This window comes from Psittacula echo (genome assembly GCF_963264785.1).
Source record: "Psittacula echo genome assembly, chromosome: 6".
Lineage (NCBI taxonomy): Eukaryota > Metazoa > Chordata > Aves > Psittaciformes > Psittacidae > Psittacula > Psittacula echo.
In genome coordinates, this window is record NC_137743.1 from 13,575,054 (window position 1) to 13,596,665 (window position 21,612).

Below are 21,612 nucleotides of genomic sequence, written 5' to 3' on the forward strand. Positions count from 1 at the left end.
CCCACAGATATGAGTCTCCCGCCTCTCTACTACATCCTTGCCCTTCTCCGTTCCGACTCCGGAATCCCACCCACTCCTTCCTCTGGGGCTGCTGGCACTTTAAATGTCCGCCAGTGCTCATTGGCGAGTGGCGCAAGGCCACGGGCCAATCAGTGGCCTGATTGGAAGCTGGCGGGAGGCGCTCTGGTTCCTAAGAGACGGGTGTAAACAAGCCGGCGGCGCTGATGGAGGTGGCTACTGGGGAGCCGCGCGCCGGGGCCGGCAGCTGCAGTTCGGCCGAGGAGGCCGCGCTGGAAGTGAGGTGGGGCCTCCCGGGACAGCCCGCGCCTTCCGGCACACGCGCACCCATACACGCAAACCCGCACCACACACTCCCGAGCTCTCAGCCTCGGCCGGGTGTCCTGTGCTTCTGGGGCTCTGCTCCTCTAACCACAGATCAGCTCTATGCAGAGAATAGGACGGGTCTAAGAGGGAAAGGAGGCTGCTGTGCTGTGGGCCGTGTTAGGGCGGTAGGTAGTTGAGGGACAGGGACGGAAAGAAGCATTTGCACCGCAGCATATAGTGGCTACTGAGCCTGTCATGGGTTTAGATGAAGCTTAGATTCACTGCCCTTAGCACAGGAATAAGCAACCCTGATTGCTTTTAAGCTGGAGCTTGACAAGCTGACAAGAAGTGTGGCATAAGTTATTGTATTTTCTGTAGTGGTTCTGGCAACACACGGCATGTCCTCTTGGGGCATGATTTTCTTTCCTTGTGAACCCATACAGTTCTGTTCTGTTCATGGCCACAAATCTCTTCTGTTTTACCTTGACTACTTCAACTTCTAGAATTTCCCTGGCTGTTCTGTACCTCCTAAACCCCACTGTCATGATCTTCTGCCATGGCTTTTGATATTCTTGATATTCAGAGGATATTCTTTATATTCCTTGGCGGTCTTCAAGGCCAGGTTGGATGAGGCCTTGGGTGACATGGTTTAGTGTGGGGTGTCCCTGCCCATGGCAGGGGGGTTGGAACTGGATGATCTTAAGGTCCTTTCCAACCCTAACTATTCTATGATTCTATGATTCTGTGATTCTATGATTCTATGAATCAGAGGAGGGCCACGAGGATGATCAGGGGACTGGAGCACCTCCCGTATGAAGACAGGCTGAGAAAGTTGGGGCTGTTCAGGCTGGAGAAGAGAAGGCTGCGTGGAGACCTCATAGCAGCCTTCCAGTATCTGAAGGGGGCCTACAAGGATGCTGGGGAGGGACTCTTCATCAGGGACTGTAGTGACAGGACAAGGGGTAACGGGTTCAAACTGAAACAGGGGAAGTTTAGATTGGATATAAGGAAGAAATTCTTTACTGAGAGGGTGGTGAGGCACTGGAATGGGTTGCCCAGGGAGGTTGTGAATGCTCCATCCTTGGTGGTGTTCAAGGCCAGGTTGGATGAGGCCTTGGGTGACATGGTTTAGTGTGGGGTGTCCCTGCCCATGGCAGGGGGGTTGGAACTAGATGATCTTAAGGTCCTTTCCAACCCTAACTATTCTATGATTCTATGATTCTGTGATTCTATGATTCTATTTCTCAGCAACTTAGTCTGCGTGTCAGAAACTTTCAGATTTTCATTTCCTACAAATATAACCCATACTCTATATAGAATAACACTTCTCTTCCAGGGCTCTTGGTAGCTCAGCAACTTGCTTTTTGGTTCTGAACAAATAATGCACTGTAGATGAATTATCCTTCCTACCCCACCTTTGCTGAGCCTTTCACAACAATCTAGGATGTTTACACATGCTTTCTATGCAATGGGACAGATGTTTAAGTTTCCTTGCCCACTTTAAGTATTTCAGCCATTTCATCAATGCTTGTGGCTACATACATCCATAATTATAGGTGCAGCACTTATTTGTTCCAGTGATAGGAGAAGCAGGCTTCAGCCTTAACCATTCTGATACTTGCAGAGTGAAAAAGATACCATCTGAAGCACGTCATTGCTATTCAGGGGAAGTTCCTTATGCAAACTGGTGTTACTTGCAAGAGCTGTGACCCAGGTTTTCTGCTTTGTGAAAACACCGTTGTGAAATGAAAATATTACCCAAAATAAAAAAGAATTTAAATCCTTTTGAATGTGAAGTAAAGTCTGTTTCCATAAAATGGAAAAGTTTAAAGTTTTCTTATCAATTAATGTAGCAGTAGCAGTATGTATATCAGAAGAAAGTAACAAAAATTATTTTGCAGCAGGCAATTGGAATGCTGTAATTTGTGTCTTCAGAAAACACTGAACTTTGACAAAACTCATGGAGCTAGCATTTTTCAGTGGAAAAATGCTCTGTAAGGAAACTCTAATTACTTTGCCCCATCTACATTTCACAGCTGGCAAATTTTATGACTGACATACTTCTGACACAATGTTTATATAGAACTGGAGACAGACACAGCGTGGGAAATGTGAGTGAGCTATAGCTGATTACCTGGCTATGTACTGCGCTAGTCAGAGATGACATCAGGTAACAGCCTGAATCCTTGTCCCCTTAAGCCTTTACTGGTTGTATAAGGATGATAAATTGCTCTGTCATCCCATTAATTTTTCCCTGCATACATGTTTTCTGGATTTCATTTTACCCTTGCAAACAAAAGTTAAAAATACTTAATTTCCACTATTCAGATCTAATGTTGGAGAAAAGCGTACAACTAGTCCTGTGAGCATGTTCATAAAGGTCTGCTTATGTGCCATGGCATATCATACAGCTAGTTCTTGTGTAAAAGGTCGGGAAAAACATTCATCAGCTGAAACGTCTCCTCTTTGTTGCCATGATGTTCAGGTCATCTGCACAGGCACGTGGTCAGTGTGCTTCCGCTTCCCTCTGGCTACACTTAGTCATCTGGTATGCTGGTATGTCGCGAAATAAGCCAAAAGCAGAAGCTGTCAGAAAAGATAATGGAAAGTTATTGCTGGACATAGAATCATAGAATCAAATAGGTTGGAAGAGACCTTTAAAATCATCAAGTCCAACTGTTACACCAGGACTGCCAAGTCCACCGCTAAGCCATGTCCCTTGCTGTAAAACAGAAGAATCCCAATGTATAAATGATTGTAATGGGAACCAGCTTTTTTTGAGGAGCAAAAAATCACTGCCATGTCCGCTTCACCCATGTATATTTCCTCAGACAAGTCATTTTAAAGCATTCTTAACTATGAGATTGCTGGGGCTGCATCACAATCTTCTAGTAAGAGTTCAGAGGATCAGCGGCTAAACTGACCTTATGACTAGCTTATGATCATGAAAAGAGCATAAAAATGCTGGTTGCAATTGCAGAGGACAGAGATCTTTTCCAGTCAAACTCTCTTATTTGGAAGAAAAGAAGAGATGGAAAGTTTCTGAATAGAAATTAGAAGGCATTAACAGCAGTGTTGTACACAGAGGATAGCTGTTACACTGCTGAAAATTTTCTGCCATGGTACTAGCAGGCTAAGACGTGGCTCAGACATCTTCACTTAGTGGTAAATGCAATCCCTTCTATAAGAGGCCCCTGATATTTATCCACACAATTTCTGAAAGGCAGAAAGATCTGCAGGCAATTATGAATTTGTTGATGTGTTGTAAGTTCGTAAGTTGGCTCCTTTTCAGTAATGTCTTTCAGTCCTTGTGTAACACATCCTGTTTACATTCCAAAGTTTTACCATGTTAAAGTATTTATCTTTAAAGCAGACCAGTCATCCTGGTTACATTCATATAAACCCAAGCCATGCCTTTGTACTTTCTGGTTTGTGGGAATGAGATGAGCTATGAAAGTATAAAAAGGTTAAGCAAACACAACTGTGTCCCAAATATGGATTGTACCTATGTAATTCAGAGTAAAGTATACTCTATTACTATAATATAGGAATACCAAACCAGAGGCTGTGAACAAGCTAACTTTATTTTTAGTGAAAAGTGAAATATAAGCATCTCTCCTTGTTCTTATGACAGTCTTTTGTGCTCCACAAGGTAAGACTGACCCTGTATTTTTGGAAACATTGACACAGTGATCCATAGTACTAGATCTTGAAGTTATTTTGGTTTTGCAACTTGGTATGAGGATAAGTCTAACATCAGTTTTGTGTAACTTGGGCTACACCATTCTCTTTATCACAGTGTTGTGAGAAATGTCTGTCTTTGGTTAATGTTTTAACATTCACTTGCTCTTTTTTAAGTTGGGTTCAGGGATTCTCAAAGAACTTTGGCTTTATCAACAATCATACTGTCTGCTACCCTTGTGGCAATTACATCCTCTTCCTGGATATTGAAACAAAGAAGATGACAGCGCTGCAGTGTCAGGCTGGCCAGGTGGGAGCCTTCACAGCGAATGGGAACAGTCACGTGTTGGCCTTTTCAGATCGGAGGCTGAATCCCATCATATATATCTACACTTTTCCAGAACTCACTAAACCAACAGAATTAAAAGGTAATGATGTGGTAGTCCTTCCTGTCACTCTTTCATTAAAACAATGCTTAAATCATCCACTTTCTGAAGGGGTTTTATTTATAAGATTTGAAAAACTGTAACCGGAAACTGTCTCATGACAAGATGCTTGGAAAGCAGTGGAAGGAATTTTCCACTGCACCACTTTTAGTTAGGCTTAAGCTAGAGAGGAAAAGGACAGTACAAAATGGAGCTGTTTTAAAGGGAAAACAAATGGAATTAATTTTAGGAAAATATAGTCAAAATCACAAGAAAAATCATACTGCAGTAGGCTCCAAGCAGTTTGCTGAAACCACATTGACAAATCAGAGATGTGAAAGGAATGAGGGTTCTTGCAGATAAATCCTGGAATCTGGGATTATTTTTTTTTTGCCTGCCTCATAACATTTCTCTGCTTAGTTAAGGTGCTTACCTTACCCATGTTTCAGTTTCCTTGCCATTTCAATAAGTTTCATGCTACTTGCTTTTTTCCTGTATATGAATCAAATTACACCTGCAAAGGATTTCAGGGTACTTGGGCAAAAAATACTTTAAAAATCCAACATATTCTTGAAAAAAATTGAAAAATCTCTAAGCAGTGATACATGGGGAACATTTTTATGAGAAAATAAAAAAAATAATCTTAGTGAAGCAAAAAATCAGAGGCTTTAAGAATGTTTTTGAAGAGTTAAAGTGGGTATGAAGGAACTGAGAAGAGTACTCTTAGCTAGGATAGTGTACAATAAAGTCTGGGGCAATTAGAGACCATCTTCTTTACTTTAACATTTCAGGTAACGCTCAACTGGACTACACCTTGCTTGCACTGAGTTTCACAGGTCCATATCTAGCCAGTTTCTCTTCCATCCCAGAATTTTTTCTTTCAATATGGTAAGAGTTTAAAATCTAAAACTATTTACATTTAATTCATATTTTTGTGTGTTGCTGTTGTAGCATAAATTAACAAATGTGGAAGACACACTAGTTGCCTTCATCTCCTTCTTTTCCCTGATTGATCATTGTCTGCAACCTTTCTGTACCAAAGTTGGTGTTGATTTACTAGCATTAGTAGCCACTACTCAGAATGACTGTTACTTTGCTACAGCTATCTTCTACCTTTTTCAAAGTGTTCAGCATCAGTTAATTGCCTGGAATGCCATGGTATTCACCCCTGGAAGCTGAATACCATGCTGTTCGTGAAAAAAAGTTGCCTGCTGAAACGAGGAAAAACATTCTAAAGCCAATTTCTACTTTTTTTGTACCCCCTGGGTTGTTTAGCAGTCAATTAATTGTGCTTGATCTTAGTTCTGTCTTACAGTTTTGTTCAGTGATTACACTACCCTGGCTCACTGGTTTACATCATCATTTTCTGCTCATTGTCATGAAAAGAAGTATTAAATAATACAGTGTGAAAAGTTGGTTCTAACAAAAAGTTAGAATATTTAATTTTTAAAATGGTTCTGTAAAACTATAATCCTCCTCACCTCCTTTGTCAGCAAGCTTGCACTGGCTGTGGAGCCTGAGCACTTCTTCAAAACAGATAGGGAGGGTGGAGTAGGAGGAAGGCGAACAAGGACATGTAAGGAATATTCTGTATACTCCCAATTTAATTGTGACCTTTTCCTGTACAATGATTAGTGAAGAGGCAGAAACTCCTGTAACTTCGGACTTTTAGTAATGATAGTAGATAGAATTACAGATGCCTCTTCTTTATCCCTTATGAAGAAGAAGAATATTTGCTGTGAACTCTGCATACAGGAATTCAGGAAGGATGACTGTGTATATTGCAGTAGAAACCAACAAGACAGCCTCACTGGCCTGAAGAGCTTACATGTTTGTCACTTAGAGCAGAAATAACACATGTGATCCAATGTGTTCATTGTGTGCACTTGAACAAAAATCCACCATCTTGAAAAACTTCTTTAGATTGTTCTCAAAACTGGAAATACTGAGAAATGTTTAAATGCGTTTAAGTAGTGGTAATTCCCAAGGCCAAACAAGTTAAACCTATTTGAATCAGCGTGAGTATGGCTATCAGCAGCTAATTGTCATGAAAGAACCATCCCAGATTCCAGTCAGAAAGAATTTAGTAGTAAAATGGAATTATCTTACAGCATTAAACATAGAATTTATAATAACTTGAGCTCTGGTCAAGTATGTGAAATTACTGTAAGATCAGGACCTCCATTTTTGCAATTGGATTATATTGTTCGTTCATTGTAGAAATGTATGTGTACAGATGAGAGAAATCTCAATGTGTAATTGCAATATAATAATTGCATAGTTCCTGTATTTTAAGCAGTTTGGAATCAGAGGTATAAAAGATGTTTTGAAAGTTATGTCAGTCTCAAAATATAGAAAGCTTATGGATAACTAAAAGCTGCCTTTCATCTGAGATATTTTATCCCTAGATCTTTATTCTGTTCTGTTCAAAGGGGAGGCTTAATGCCAGATTCTTTTTCAGATACATGTACTATATAGTTTCAGATCTTAGTATTTTATCTACTATAAAAGAGTGTTGGCACTGTCTGTTAGGTATGAGATGAGAACATACTGACAGATCTTTAGAGAAAGAGCTACACTGATATCTTTTGAAGTCAGGATTGCAGCTTATAGCTTTCTGTAATTTTAATGAGAGTTTCTGTGTATGTGTGAATAATTTTCATTTTTTGCATATGCCATCAATATTAACCATTGTCTTGCATCCTGACCTGTTTATGTGAGTGAATTTATTACAGGCCAGAAAACCAGGATTGTACTAAATCCATTTACAGTAGTGTATGCATTTTAGGTTTTGTTTCCTCTCAGCAGTAAAGATAAATACTAAAGCTGTAAATGTTATTTAGATTAATAGTCAGATATATTGTCCAATAAATTAAGAAGCAGTTTTAACCATTTGCTTCAAATGATGTTAATCAGTTCTTAGACAGCACCTAAAAATGCAAATGCAGTCAAGAATTAATATAGATAATGGAGAAATACAATTACGAGAACATAAAATAGGTTACACTGGACAAAAGGAAATTCAGTGGAAAGCAGATTCCTAGCCTTGTGTCAGCTATGCATAACAGTCCTACACAAATTCTGCTGGTTTGTGCTCATGTTAGTTAATGCAGCCATAGCTTGTGTGTCTGCATTCACAGCACAGTTATTGTATTACCTAAGTAATTAATCCATAGACAATCAGGGGCTGACTGTGATTTGTTTCCTAATAGTAATCCCTCCCAACTGCAAGCTTGCAAGCATTAGAATCACGGGAAAGCATGGGTTGGAAAAGCAAGGCTGGGGTCTGGGATGCTAAAGAGTTGATTGGATCATTCAATTAGTTGCTGATGGAACTGATGGAAAAAAAATCCATGTCTCATGAGTCTGTTAGTCTTTTCACAAAATGAAGTGCATGATAAGGTTTCTAAACTGGCAGTTTTAAAAATTATTTTGTTATTCAATCTTTTTGTAGCAGTAACAATTTTCGGTGTGGCTAATTAACCACCTCCTTTGCACTCTCACAAGGACCTAACTTGTTTGACAGCAGAAATTTTTTGTCAGTGTCAAAATATTTGTTTTCCAAACTTCATCTTAAAAATCAGTCATAACCACATCTAGATCTTTAGCATGAATGTTTTTGACTTATTTAATTGATTTCATTTTCTTTTACTCTCCTTAATGAAGGAACTGGCAAGAAAATATCCTCCTTTGCAGTGAGTCTCAGCCAGGGGTAACAGCGACATCTATGAGTTTTAACCCTATGAATTGGCAACAACTCTGTCTTGTTGATGAGAGCAATGTTACTGTCTGGCATATTGAAAGGAATAATGATGAACATCATCTGAAGCAAAAGTAAGTGGAAGACCTTTTAAGTTAAGAGAAAAATCTAGTTTATTTTAATAACTAAAACTAGCAACCTACATCTGTTCGCAAAAAATTTAATCCAATTTAGTTCACCAAGCAGTTGCAATCAGGAATTGCTAAATCACCACCAGTGTGGATCTGTCTGGTAAGTCAAGTTAATGGAATTTATGATTTAATTTCTTAGCACTCACATGTCCAGATTATACACATCATGAATCTAATACTAATCAACTGACTTGGCAGCCTCCATCAAAAGCTGTGTAACTGAATTAAGGTAGCACCTGGACTACTTTCCTGCAAGTGGCTATGTTGAGTATTGCTTTTGTAGCTATGAAATCACCACATTTGGATCAAGTTTCTTCCTAGTAAGCACAGTTAAACAATATGCTGTTTTATTCACAAATTGTACCAAAAGCAGTATCAGTTTTCTGTGTGATTTCCACCTTGTGTGGCCAATTTACTGGTGGCTCTGTCAATGCAATTCGCTGAGCACAGCAAACCTAGAATTTATTTATGCAAAAATGGTTTTTGAGGTTGGTATAGAACTCATATGTTAACTATGAATATATTGCCAACTATTGCCATAGTGAATTGCTAGTGAAAGTATAGACAAGGCCTTAATTTGAGATCTGAAAAGAATACTGAAAGGGTTTTTGCCTCTTTTCAGTATAGAGTACACATCTGAAAATACATGTATTCTCCTTTCCTTTTCCTCACTTTTCATTACTTTCAGTAGAAGCATTGTAACAGCTACTCATACACCAATTTCTGGATTACAACAGGCAAATAGTGCTACTAATTTTTCATCATCATTAAACTTTCTGCAAGTAAACATTAAGCAGGAATCCTCACAGCATATGCAAGTTAAGTGTGTGACTTTACTAATCCTGGTCAATAAGGAAACAATAACATAGAATGGTTGTTTATACAAGGCAACAAGAAAAGACTGAGCTAGAACATGGCAATCTGTTTCTGTGCATTAGGAACATTCCTCTTTTGTAGTAGCCTTACTATTACTTTTCATTAAAATGGTGTGTGCTGTGTGAACTGATTGTCTACAACAGTCCTTCATTACTCTCACAGAAGCAAATCCCCTTAAATGAGATGGTGTCTCAAACTTTTGAAAACCTGCTTCTCAGTTTTATATCAACATTTACTATTCATATTATTTCTTCTACTCAGACAGTGTCTCTTGCTTTTTCACAGCCCTGTGGAACTCCCTGATGCACAAGGGTCAGTGAGTCATCATACGGATTTGTTTTTCCCAATTTCTTACGATGAAGACCCATACTATGGCCCTCTTTTACCAGTTTCAGCCATTGCTGGACTGGAAGGAGATGAAGCAGAAACATTCATGGTAATTATTGGGGGTTTTTTTATTTTTTACTATTTCAAGTCATTACACTTTTTTATGCAAATAGGTGTTAATAATTTAATGTTTGTTAAACAGGTACAACCCAGTAAATAGATCTGTTGTCTCAATAATACTTTTTAAATCCATTTTGACAGGAGACTTAGAAGTCATGCTGCTACTGCACAGGCCCTAGCATAGTCATATGTCTGCACAGTGGAGGCATTAATCTGTATCCCAGAAGCAGTATAAGCATGTCAGCATTTAACCATGCCCAAGCTAATGTGCCCTGCTGAAACCCTGAAAACCTATTCCCATGCTAAACTGATAGTAACCTTCAGGTATCCTTACTTCCCTTTGGGATTTGTTTTCTTTTTGGCTGAAATGTCACAAACTATGGAAACATGGGAGGCTTTGTTCCAAACAGCAACCTCTGCTTCTGAAATACACTCCACATTCAAGTTGCAAATCTGGGATTCTCTTCCAAGATTAATACCATCAATTTCTATGTCGTGACTTGTGATATGTAAGAGATGACCAAACTACCATGTATAAGATGTTACTGGCATTATACTATGTTTTTTCATTGTCTAAATATGAGTTCTGTATTATCAGATTAGTATACCACAGGTTTCTGCCATAAACTTTTCTTATAAAGCAAAATAAAAAATGAAAACAGGGAATGATGCTTTCCTGACCTCATCATTTTTTCATAGCTTCATGCATTCAGATTTCACAGCAGTTTTTCACTGTGTACCTGCTGATGCCCTAGGTTTCCAGCACAATCTGTAACTATAAACAAACGTCATCTACTGATTTTGTTTACACATGAGCTGCTTTTATTTCTGACCGCTTAGAAAACAGAAAATGAAAATGTTCATCAGGGGCATTGCCTTTTTCTTCTGTCTTGCTGCCTCTTGTATTATGTACAGATGATGAACTGCAAAACTCACTTTGTTCTTTAGCCTGTAAAGTGAATTACAAGACGTATTTGGAAAAAAAACCAACAACTACCATGTTAGGTCTCTGAGGCTTAACAGAATTTTTCTGTCTTTGAATGAATGCTATTGCATTCTGCTTGAACTTGCAGAATCATGTCATGAACTTTTCCATGTGGAAAGTCTGTGCTGTCAACCATACTTGGTTGAAAAGGTTGGACAGGAACTTGAGCAACCTCATCTAGTGGGAGGTATCCCTGCCCATGGCAGGAAGGTTGGAACTAGGTGATCTTAAGGTCCTTTCCAACCCAAACCATTCTATGATTCTACAGTAGAAACTGCTATAAGGTCTTTGCATTCCTAACTGCCTTCAGAGAAACCTAGGTTTCGTTTTATCACCTTCAAGATGATCATATTCTCTTTAGAAATATTCCTAGAGTAACAACAGATTGTTCTACTAGTCTTTGATGAAGATTTCATTTTCTTTCAAATTACATGATAAATATTTTGGTAGTTATTTACTGTACAAATTCCCTAGGTGGGTGTATTTAGGTTGAGAATATTGACAAGGTAATAAACAACAGGTTCTTTAGGAAGGAAAGAATGTAGGTTGTTTTGGTTTGGTTTGGTTTGGTTTGTTTCAGAAATACATTCTGCTGTTGTTCCTTTTGTTCTTGTGGTGCTGTGTTGTTTCCTGTAAGTTGTGAGGTGCTGCACTTACTGTTTAGCACTAGGAAAGACTGAACCAATTTCTTGCATGTTTTCACCTTGCTCCAGACTATAACAGCTGAGTAATTTCTTGCAGGACTTGCATTTATTGAGCCTTACAGCACTGACTCTCCCCTCCATGCATGCGTGTGTACATATGTTCCATTGCTAATCTAGCAGAAAAACTGAGCCACCACTAGGTCTTGTAACCCCCACACTGGGGAGGAATCACAGGCATATGTCTTACCAGGTTAAACACCCTCTTCCATCACCCCAGCACGGAACATATGGCTTTGGCAAAGCAGTTCCCACACAAGTTGATGAGAATATACTTGATGGAGAAGATACTCCTTTGAAATACTGTTTTATCAAGACCCTTGTGTTGAAAAGTGTCTAATACAGCAACTTTGAGAGAGATTGAAATGACTGAACTTGCTGTGTTCCTTAGATATCTGTATATCTTCAGATTACAGTTGCTGTAACGGACAAGGCTGTCCATTATAGAGCTGCTGTAACTACTGTTCTTCATTGTCTCTGTATGTTGACAGGCTGCTGTGGCAGATGTATCAATAGTTATTAGCACTAATGATTTGTGTATCATTACAAATGTCCATGAGCAGTTGTCTGACTCTGGCCTAAAATCTGTGCCTCAACATTTGTCAAGGAAAATAACCTTTGAGTTATTTTCCTCTCTCCTATCATGAATGTTTTTTCGATTAATAAGAGACATCCTGCTTCTTCTGTGCTGGTTCATGAGGTGCATTCAGCTGAATGCAGTGGGAATGGTATCATGGCCTGACAAAGCTCTGCCTATCTCCACAATATTTGACAGAAGAGTTTTTGTTCTTCATCACAAAATTTGAGTCAGTTGAGATCAATGTTTTCCATATTGATGTCAGCATCCAAAGTGGAGAACCATTTATTTAGGCTATTATTGAAAGGAGCTGTCCTCAGCCTATATTACATCATCCTTGGAGGCTGTAGCCCACTCCTAAGGAATGTGTGAGAGGCAGGTAAGAAAAGCAAGCCCATTGCCAGTGCTGTTGTTTGCTTCTTTGAAATGTGTTAGGGTTCCATACTCTGGAACAAGGTTATGAGGCTGGGTACATACCAAGGTGTAACCACAACTGGGCAGCAGAGTGAAAGGAATTGAAATCTCCTACTGCTTTCAATCCTTTTCTTTCTTGAATTAGATTGATATAGTTTAGTTTCAATATTCCTTACAATTGGCACCTGAGTTTTCTTTACCATGCTTTACAAGCTCACTTAACTCCACTTCTTCCCCAGGACCATTTTATTACAATTGTCTTTTTATAAAACTTTTCATGACAAGAATCCATAATAGATATTTTTCCCCTTGAAGAAACTATCTCCAGACGTAGACTTTTCTGGAAAATGGTCTTGTTTCTCAAGTTACAAGCCTCAGTGAACAAATGACTGAATAAAGTAAGGCTGATGTTGTACAAGTGGTCAGACTCTTTAAGTTAATGATCTTTTATTTTTTTGCCTTAAAATGTATGTAACTGCTTGTACAGATACTTGCCAACTGTTGATTGAATTTGTTTCTTTTTGTGCTGCAGCCTAGAAATTATATTAAGCCTTTACTGCATCCCACTGCCCACTGCTGGTCTGCAACCTCAGAAGTTTATGTGGGCTGCAAAGAAGGATATGTTTTGGCAATTGATGCTGAGACATGTGGTGTTTCTGTTCTTCAACAAAAACCTCTGCCTGGTAAGAAATAGCTGCATTGTGTGTTTTATTCAAGTAGTGAGGAAAGTGGATTTTTTGCTTTCTTCTGTTCTCCTATTGTGTACCTTACAGAAATTGTAAAGCTATATTGTAGAACCATATTTCTCTTATTAGTATGATAAGCATTTGAAATATCTTTTGAACTTCTATTTGGGTTTCTTTTTTGGCTTTCATTTTTATCAAAACTGATAAAATGAACAATATTTCTAGGAGCCCAGTCTTATTAACCAGTCCTACGAGATTAGTGTTAAATTATTAATATACCAGCTATACACAGTCTTTTTACTATTAGGTAAGTACCAAGACTTTATTTTATTTTGCATGAAATTTTTGGATTGTCCTCATTTGATCTGTTAGATGATGTTAGACCATATCTTTGAAGACTTGTTATGAGTCTTCATACAACAATGCTGAATTTAAGGTAATGTTGCTTAATAGAATGCCACATGCTACCCTTCTGTGCCCATTCACAGCACTCCCAAGATGGAGGACAGTGAGACACAGCTGATATAAAATGTTTTGGCAGTGGCAGCCTGTACCTATCATCCTTTGCAGGGATGGAAGGTGTCAGTCCAACTGTGTACATGAAGTTCACTGGTTCAATCAGGTCTGAGAGGAGTATTGGAATATGATTCTGCCTAGCACTACAACTGGGTAATATCCTGGTTTACACCAGCATAGAACGGTTTCACTGATAAACACTGAATCAGACTGGATATTAGGAAAAATTTCTTCACCAAAGAGGTTGTCAAGTACTGGAACAGGCTGCCCAGGGAAGTGGTGGAGTCACCATCCCTGGAGGTATTTAAAAAACCTGTAGATGTGGCACTTAGGAACATGGCTTAGTGGTATATTTGACAGTGTTAGGTTTAGGGTGGGACTCGATGATCTTAAAGGTCCCTTTCAACCTAATGACTCTATGAATTTGTTTTCTTGTTTTGTCATGTAATACATGGGTTTTTAAGCTGCAGCAAGTTTCCTTGACATTCCCAAAGTGCTGTAATAGTTAACACAGAAATGGAAAGCTGCTCTTAAAAATACCCCAACAAACCAGCATTATTTCTCTGCTGTTGAAATTATCAGAGTTTTAAGCTTACCAAATCAAGAGCTGGAAATCATCAACAAATAAAAAGCTGAGGTGTGACCAGAAATGTTTTTGGTACTTCAGTGGAAAGAAACAAGAATATTTGCCATCTGGGCTTTTCATTGACCTGTATATTCTTCTTTGAGTCCTGTCCTAAAACTGTCTAACAAACACAACTGTCTGTATTCATATTATAATGAACCTTCTGCTTAATATAAAGCATACTGCAACCTGTATCTGTTTAGCAGAATGCTTAAGTGCATGCCCAGCTTTAAGCACATGCTAAATTCCTATTATGGTGTTGCAAACAGAACTGTAAGCGGCCACGACATTTCACTTGGACATTTTTATGAGGCTGACGGAAGTTTCTTTCATAAGTACATCCAAAAAAACCCCCAAACCCATGGTTAGAAATAAGAATACCAGCACTTAGCGCTAGAAGATATATAAATTTGCATCTGTACCACTCTCCATGCCAAGTATTGCTATCCCCTTTTACAGCTGTAAGCTCAATCAGAGAAAGATTGTGCCTCCTCAGTTACATAAATGACAGAAATGGTGGATGTTGGGGAAGATTCAATGTACTGAAACTGGGCTATCATTTGGTAGACTGGAATACAGCTGACTTTTACTGCAATATTGACATATAAACAAAGTTGCTGCTATAAGTTGTTTTCTCTTGTGCAGATCACCTGCTTAAAATATCGGATGTGGTATCATATGTTCATAAAGAAGTACAGAGAAAGAAAGGTATTTCCATGTTTAAATTAAGCTAATAGCATCACTGATGTCTGTGTCTGGGAGTAATAATATGAGAGTACAGCTGGAAGCCACTGGGTAGAAAAACTCTGCTCACACTGGCCTCTGTAAGACACATTGATGGCAATTTTTTATATGTTTACATGACAAATGATTAATAGCTTTTGTGCTAATAGACAGCCAAATGAATAGCCTCACGAAAAACAGTGGCAGTGAGATAATTTCTCTTCATTCTAATTTACATTGGAATAAGGATGCTAGAATAGGTTCCCTACTGCCTAGTTTTAGTAACTTTTTTTTAGAACTGAAATCACTGAAATTTAATTGAGTTAGTATTTAGGGAGTTGTTTCAAACACTGTTTTGGGCTCCACAGTAGAAAAAAGATACATAACGGAAGACATTCAGCACAGGGCCACAAAGATTATTGCAGAATCTCAGTACCCAACACACAAAGGTAGGCTGAGAGAACCATGTTTGTTCAGCCTGAAGAAACAGAAATAGGGGATTTTACTATTGCTTTACCTACTTAATGAAAGGTTAGAGAGAAGATGGAACCAAACAGGCAAAGGACAATGGAAATTCTGGATAGATACTAGGAATAAAAACACTTTCACAGTGAAGGTAGTCAGACACTGGGACAAGTTGCCCTGAGAAGCTATGAAAATTCCACTCTTGGATATATTCAAACCTCAGCTGCATGTGACTCTGGACAACATGATCTAACTTTGAAGTTGGCTCTGAGTTTGAAGTTGGCTCTGTGCTGATCATGAGGTTGGATCAAAGGACTTCTAGGGTCCCTTCCAACATAAATGAGTCTGTTATTGACCGACCTTAATGTGGCTATTTAGCAGCCTTTACAAAAGTCAAATGATTTCTCAAATTTCTAGTTCACCACAGTAGTACTGTCACTTCAAATTATGTATACCAGCCTTCTGCTTCATTATCACAGCAAAAGTCCAAAGAATGTTTAGCCCACAAAGCCTTTTTACTCACAAATAGTAAATCATCTCAGTTTTGAAGTTGAGACACATTGTTGCAATAAATCAAATTTGATGTTTTATGTTCTTTTTGTGCTCTCAGGTGATAAACAAACAGATCTGCAAAAACCAGTTTTATTTGGCATGGCATTTTGTAATGAGGGACTGTACACAGCTGGAAGTGTAAGGCATCTTTTATGCTTTGAGCTTACTGTGTGAAAATCAAAGAACGTTCAAATAGAGTATATTTGCGGAGTTCACCGCAAAGACAGGAGTTAGAAAAAAAGTGGAGGGCTGCAGAACTATAAGGGTCCTCTCTGATGTTGTATGTATTTTCTTTGTTAAGACTTGAGACAAGAAATCAGAAGGGAGCAGGGTGGGAATTTTTGTGGTCAAAGAAGTAATAAAAGAGGACAATCTTTCTTTTAACAAAAGATAAGGAGTATTCTAGAGGAACAGAAAAGGAGGATGAACAAAAAGCAAGAGAGAAAATGGCTGAGGGAACTGCCAAATTGTTTTGTTCAACTCTTAACTCAATATTTAACCCAAACTGACAATACCATTGTACGTTACTGTTTAAGAGTGGGAAAATTCTCATACTGTCTCAAAAAAAATCAATATGAAATCTGAAGAATTAACTGATGAAAGAGTCTGGTTTTATCAGGCATGGACTGTTGCTAAGACTTGTATTAAAGAATACCTTCATTTTTCAGTAGATTTATTTCCCAGGGTAAAAACACACTGGATTTAAATACACTAAAGTCAAATGAGTTTGTTAGTGATGGGATACAGTTAAACAATGTTAGTTTAGAGATTTTACAGAACTTCTTGTATTTCCGTTTGCCAGAGAAATGACCTAGACCTCATATGGATTTGTGTTTTTCTGCACAGGAGGGCATTTTGTTCTTTTATCAAATCAAAGGTCTGCAGTACGAGATGAAAATCTACGCTGATATTTTACAACCCATATCCAGCCTCATATTCTCCCCTGATTACACCGTACTTCTGCTTGTCACTGACCAGGTATAGCATTTGAGATAATGGCATGACATAATGGGATGTTCCTGTGATGCTATATGTGTATGCTGATATAATTAGCATGAAATGTCTGTAATGTAATCACACAAGTCACAAATTATATCAGCTTATGTTTTGTAATGAAAGATTGGAAAGACTATTAATGAAGCACAGAACATTTGTCTCCTACAGGTGGTGAATTATATAGTACCTAATGCTGAGATTTCCCAACATAAACATTTGTGTGCATACAGTGGAGTAACTTTAGGATCTGCAGTGTGTTCAGGTCACATTGGACCAACTGAGCATGAGCTCTAGGCTTGATGTGTGCCTGCCCAGTAAGAAAAGAGTAGCTTGTGTACGTCAGACCTACTGTGGCTATGCAGTAGAGCTGTTCTGTTCACGTACCTGAATTTGTCTGGCAACCCAGTCCAAGATCCTTCTTTGAACATCTTGATGTACAGGAATTTACACAAGGGTCCCAAATCCTGAAATTCTACCTTTCTTGCAGACCTGTAATCATTGAAATTAGCATTTTTAAAGCTCTTAAAATGTTTTTTGTGCCTGTCAGGAGGTTCTGTATTCAGGACAGCAGTGCAATGATAACTTCAGTCACACTGATTTCATTCTCGTTTTGTAAAATAAGGTGATCTAAAATCTTTGTTAATGTTAGTTATGAATTGTTTCTAACAGGCTTTGAGATCTTTAGATAAAAATGTCTCCTAAAGCTTAATATTTATGATATGTATTTTATATTGGTTTACAATATTTATTGATTCCTGGAGTGACATGAAACAGAGTGGGTTTAAATTATTTTATTAAAGCAATTTTGAGAAACAGAACTTCTTGAAACTGTGACTGGATCACTCTAAAATGAACTAACCTGATCTTCAGCTAGTGTCAATTAATGTAATCCATTGATTTAATGAGAATTCTGCTGGTCACTTGTTACCTCAGTTTAGAGTCAAATATAAAACTTTAAAGAGTGAAGCTTAGAAAGATGGCTATTTTTTTTGTTGAAGTCTTCAGAAGGTCTTAATGAAAACTTTCATAGGCCAGTGATGAATTATTTCTCTTTTTTTCAGGGGACACTCTATACTTACAAACCTGCACATAGTGGAGAAGCTGTCAAACTCCTGGACACATGCAGAAGTTGTTTTCTGGCGGCTGATTTTCTTCCAGGGAACAAGTACTGTGTGGTAAGAAACAGTACTCTCTTTTATATATAATAGTGGCTTTTTTCAGGTAACCAGTACATTGCTAAGGCCCAGAATCTAAAGCATTGCAGAGATTGGGACTGTTCTGATATTTGTTACAGAAATAAATGGCATTAATTCAGGTATGGCCTATAAAAGGGTCAGATCTTGCCCTAGAATATAGGGTTGATAATTCACAGATTGCTAAAATGTTATATTGGTTCTGCTGCTGATTTGTGTGACTCACTATGTTCAGGAACATAGCTGAGCAAAAGGTGGATTCAATTCAGGAAATAGATGTTGGAACAAGAAATTCCCACTTATATTTTCAGCCTTCAGCACAAATTGGATTAGCCTGAGAGATGTGTCTGTCCTGGGTCCAAGGACAAAAAAGGTCTTACTCATCTGTCCATTATGAGAAATTCCTTGATTTCCTCCTATGTCTTTGACTCCTGCCAGACATATTTTAACCAGCAGTTCATCTCCAGGCCATTAATTCTTCAAGTAGCCAGCTTAGGAACTTAATCAATTAGGTTTGCTGAATCTGTTTGTTTGTTGTTAACATGGGAATGATAGATTTTACTTAACTCTCAATGAGCAATGTGAGGGTTCATTATCTCTAGCTATACTTTACTGTGGAATTAGAAAAATGCCTGTATACAAGAACTCAAGCTCTATCTTCTTTCATGTGGGAAAACGAGACCTGTTCTTAAGTGCTTTCTTATGCAAAGAAAATTATAAACAGGTTTTTTCTATTGCTGGCCGAATGGTGGAAGTGCTAATATTGATCAAGCTTACATGTTTTGTCCTAGATTGTCTCATTCTGCTTAGAGACCATTCCTGTAGTTGCAGCAATTCACAAAAATTGTTGTATGTTTTCCTTAGGCAGGTGCACCTTGCAGCAACTGGACTTAATAGGAAAGCATGATAATTGCAAGCAAAACTAGTGGCCTTTGATCTGCTATGCTCAGACATTAGCTGAATTTATACTCTATAGGAGATCACCAGTCACTTCCAGGCTATTTGTTTATTCCACCCTCCTCTGACTATGTTTTTCTCTCTTCAACAGTCTGTAACAATTTCAGGTGAAGCACAAGTTTGGTTGCTGAAAGATGGAACTGGCCTCAGCAAGCTAAATCTTAATGTTCAGGTACATATAACCAGGAGCTTATATAGTGACTGATACTGTAATATTTTTCAATTCATAGGATAATATTCCACAGATTTGTATCAAGCAGTGACAAGTAAAGCTCAGTAGTGTCTTTAAACAACCCATGAAACAGATTTAAAAAAGATCATCCTTCAGAATGTTTCCTTGAACTAATTTTGTATTTAACCCAGCCGTAAAGCAGAGGAAACATTTCAACCTAATGTCCTCGTGATCTGTCTTTAAGCACATATTTGTAAATAATAGTCACAATTTTTATGGTATTACTTTATTACTTCTTAATTTTAATGAGTGTTATAACCAAAAGAAAAGTTTCAGGTGTATAAAAACTAAATTCCATGACTGATCTGAAAAGCAGGTTTTAAGAATTGAGTTGATGTATTTCAAACTGTAAATGCTTTGTCCTGATGTAAGGTGCATTCAAACCCTGAAATCTGACATAGTAAGAAAAAAAATCACTTTCTGCTACAGCTGTACGTGTAACAATGCATTCACTGTCTTATTTAGGTGGAACTTCTTTCATTTAAAATCTGGATAGTCGATTTAATTTTGTTTTCTGGGGAGCACAGAACTATCTGTTGATATGTAGACACAGAGTATAGGTAAAATCCCTGTGATGTCTCTAAAAGTTTCTTTGTTTGTTTTTTAGATAAACCATTTCAGGTTTCTCCTCCAAATTTTTTTAAATAGTAAAACAAAATGGGTACTGACATGTAGGATAATATATAGAGAGATATGGAAATGTTAAGTATCTTTTACTTCTCAACTAGGCAACTGCTATGGCTTGCTGTCCCTCCTCCAACAGCGTTGCTGTAGGGACCAAAAGAGGTCAAATCTATTTCCTTGATGTTACGGAAGCTGAAGCTCCACGCATTGTTCACAGAAATTTTGTTTCCGAATTTCCAGTGCTGTCTTTGCAGTAAGTATCTCATTACAAGGGCAGGAATATTGTCAATCTGTTGCTTGAGTCATGCTGTTAAACAAAAAAAAAAGAAAGTTTTTATTCTAAAAATAACAAATAAAATATTTTAACAGCTTCAATTACTTTAATTGCTTGCAAGAGGAGTAGTAGCAAGATTTGATATGAGAAAAATAGAATAAAACCTGTACTTTAAGAAGCTTTAACTGTGCACCAAAGATAGTGATGTGTAAGATACTTTCTGACAGATCTCCCCAGATGCAGTAATTACACACAATTCCATGTATCTGAATATAGAGGGTTATTTCTCACTGAATACAATTTTGAGGTTTTATGAAGTTAAGTTTAAGCCTTTTGGTCATCCATTCTTATATAGTGGGGTTTTATTATCATTGCTAGTTACTCATTTGCTTACAGTTCCAGAATTTACCAGTCTTCTTATAATTAGATCTAGTGATCTAGAAGGCCTTTTTGTTTGGCTTGGTTTTGTTTTTTCAGCTATTGAAGAGTCTGAGATTACTTTACTTCTACTTTTCATAAAATAGAATGGATTTTGAACTGTTAAACTTTAATATAAATCTGTGTGTTATTTGGAAACTTAGACATGATCTCTTTTCACAGTTACCTAAGCTAAACCACTAAAAATACATACAGAAAGCAGCTTATTCGAAATCAAATCAATACAACCAAAGACATGGCTATTCAAAATAATATAAAAATCCCTATAGGAGTTTTATTTTTAAAGAAGTGAATTTCAAAGAAAGATTTAATAAAGTTGTAAACACAGATACTATGGAGTATTGTTAGCTTCAGATTGACACCTGCTCAATTAGAAATTGCACTGGACTTTGTAACCCAGTATCCTAAAAGCTGAAAATCCAGTTGCATTTATGCCCTCAGTGAAGTCAGCAGAGATATGGGAGCAGAATTATTTGACCCTTTTTATTGACTGTGTTGAACTGGGGTTTCCTTGGATTTATATTTTACCTAGTTATGATCAGAGTGGCCAGTTCCTCATCGCTAGAGCTACACAAGGACACATCTTTATTCTAGATGCCCGGCCTTCAAAATTATTCAAAGTTCTTGGATATGTAGGTAATATATGTAACAACATTAATTACTTTGTATTTTCACTACTTATTTGCTGCACTTTAAGCATATTTACTGGCCAGACTAAGCCACTTTCCCTTTTTTGAAGACTAAACATATTCTTCCCACCTATTTCCCAACCATGTTTTGCCCTGCAAAATCTGGATACTTACAGATCGTATCTGTGCATATAGATCTTCATCATAATTTTAAGTATAAAATACATTATTTTATCATTTTCATTGGTTTGACAAATATAGTATTACATCTGCTTAGAAAATTTTCAGAATTTGCCTGATCATGTTCTCATTGTCTGGCTGGCTTCTTAGAGGAGGCTTTTCTATGCTTTATCTGGCAGTTACCAGCAGACAGCTTCCAAA

The 21,612-nt window shown here is 37.8% G+C and overlaps 1 protein-coding gene across 1 annotated transcript in view; it reads left to right on the forward strand.

The window, feature by feature from the left end:
* Window positions 1-224: 224 nt before the first annotated feature.
* CFAP43 (cilia and flagella associated protein 43) overlaps window positions 225-21,612 on the forward strand; it is a gene marked incomplete at its 5' end in the record, with an annotated part of 55,492 nt that continues 34,104 nt past the window's right edge. Inside the window, 13 exons of the mRNA XM_080621135.1 lie at window positions 225-301; window positions 4,183-4,433; window positions 5,222-5,318; window positions 8,097-8,264; window positions 9,483-9,633; window positions 12,854-13,004; window positions 14,794-14,856; window positions 15,947-16,026; window positions 16,735-16,866; window positions 17,946-18,059; window positions 19,126-19,206; window positions 19,995-20,143; window positions 21,135-21,238. Coding sequence (XP_080477261.1) covers window positions 225-301; window positions 4,183-4,433; window positions 5,222-5,318; window positions 8,097-8,264; window positions 9,483-9,633; window positions 12,854-13,004; window positions 14,794-14,856; window positions 15,947-16,026; window positions 16,735-16,866; window positions 17,946-18,059; window positions 19,126-19,206; window positions 19,995-20,143; window positions 21,135-21,238 — 1,618 coding nt within the window. The remainder of the gene's footprint in view (window positions 302-4,182; window positions 4,434-5,221; window positions 5,319-8,096; window positions 8,265-9,482; window positions 9,634-12,853; window positions 13,005-14,793; window positions 14,857-15,946; window positions 16,027-16,734; window positions 16,867-17,945; window positions 18,060-19,125; window positions 19,207-19,994; window positions 20,144-21,134; window positions 21,239-21,612) is intronic.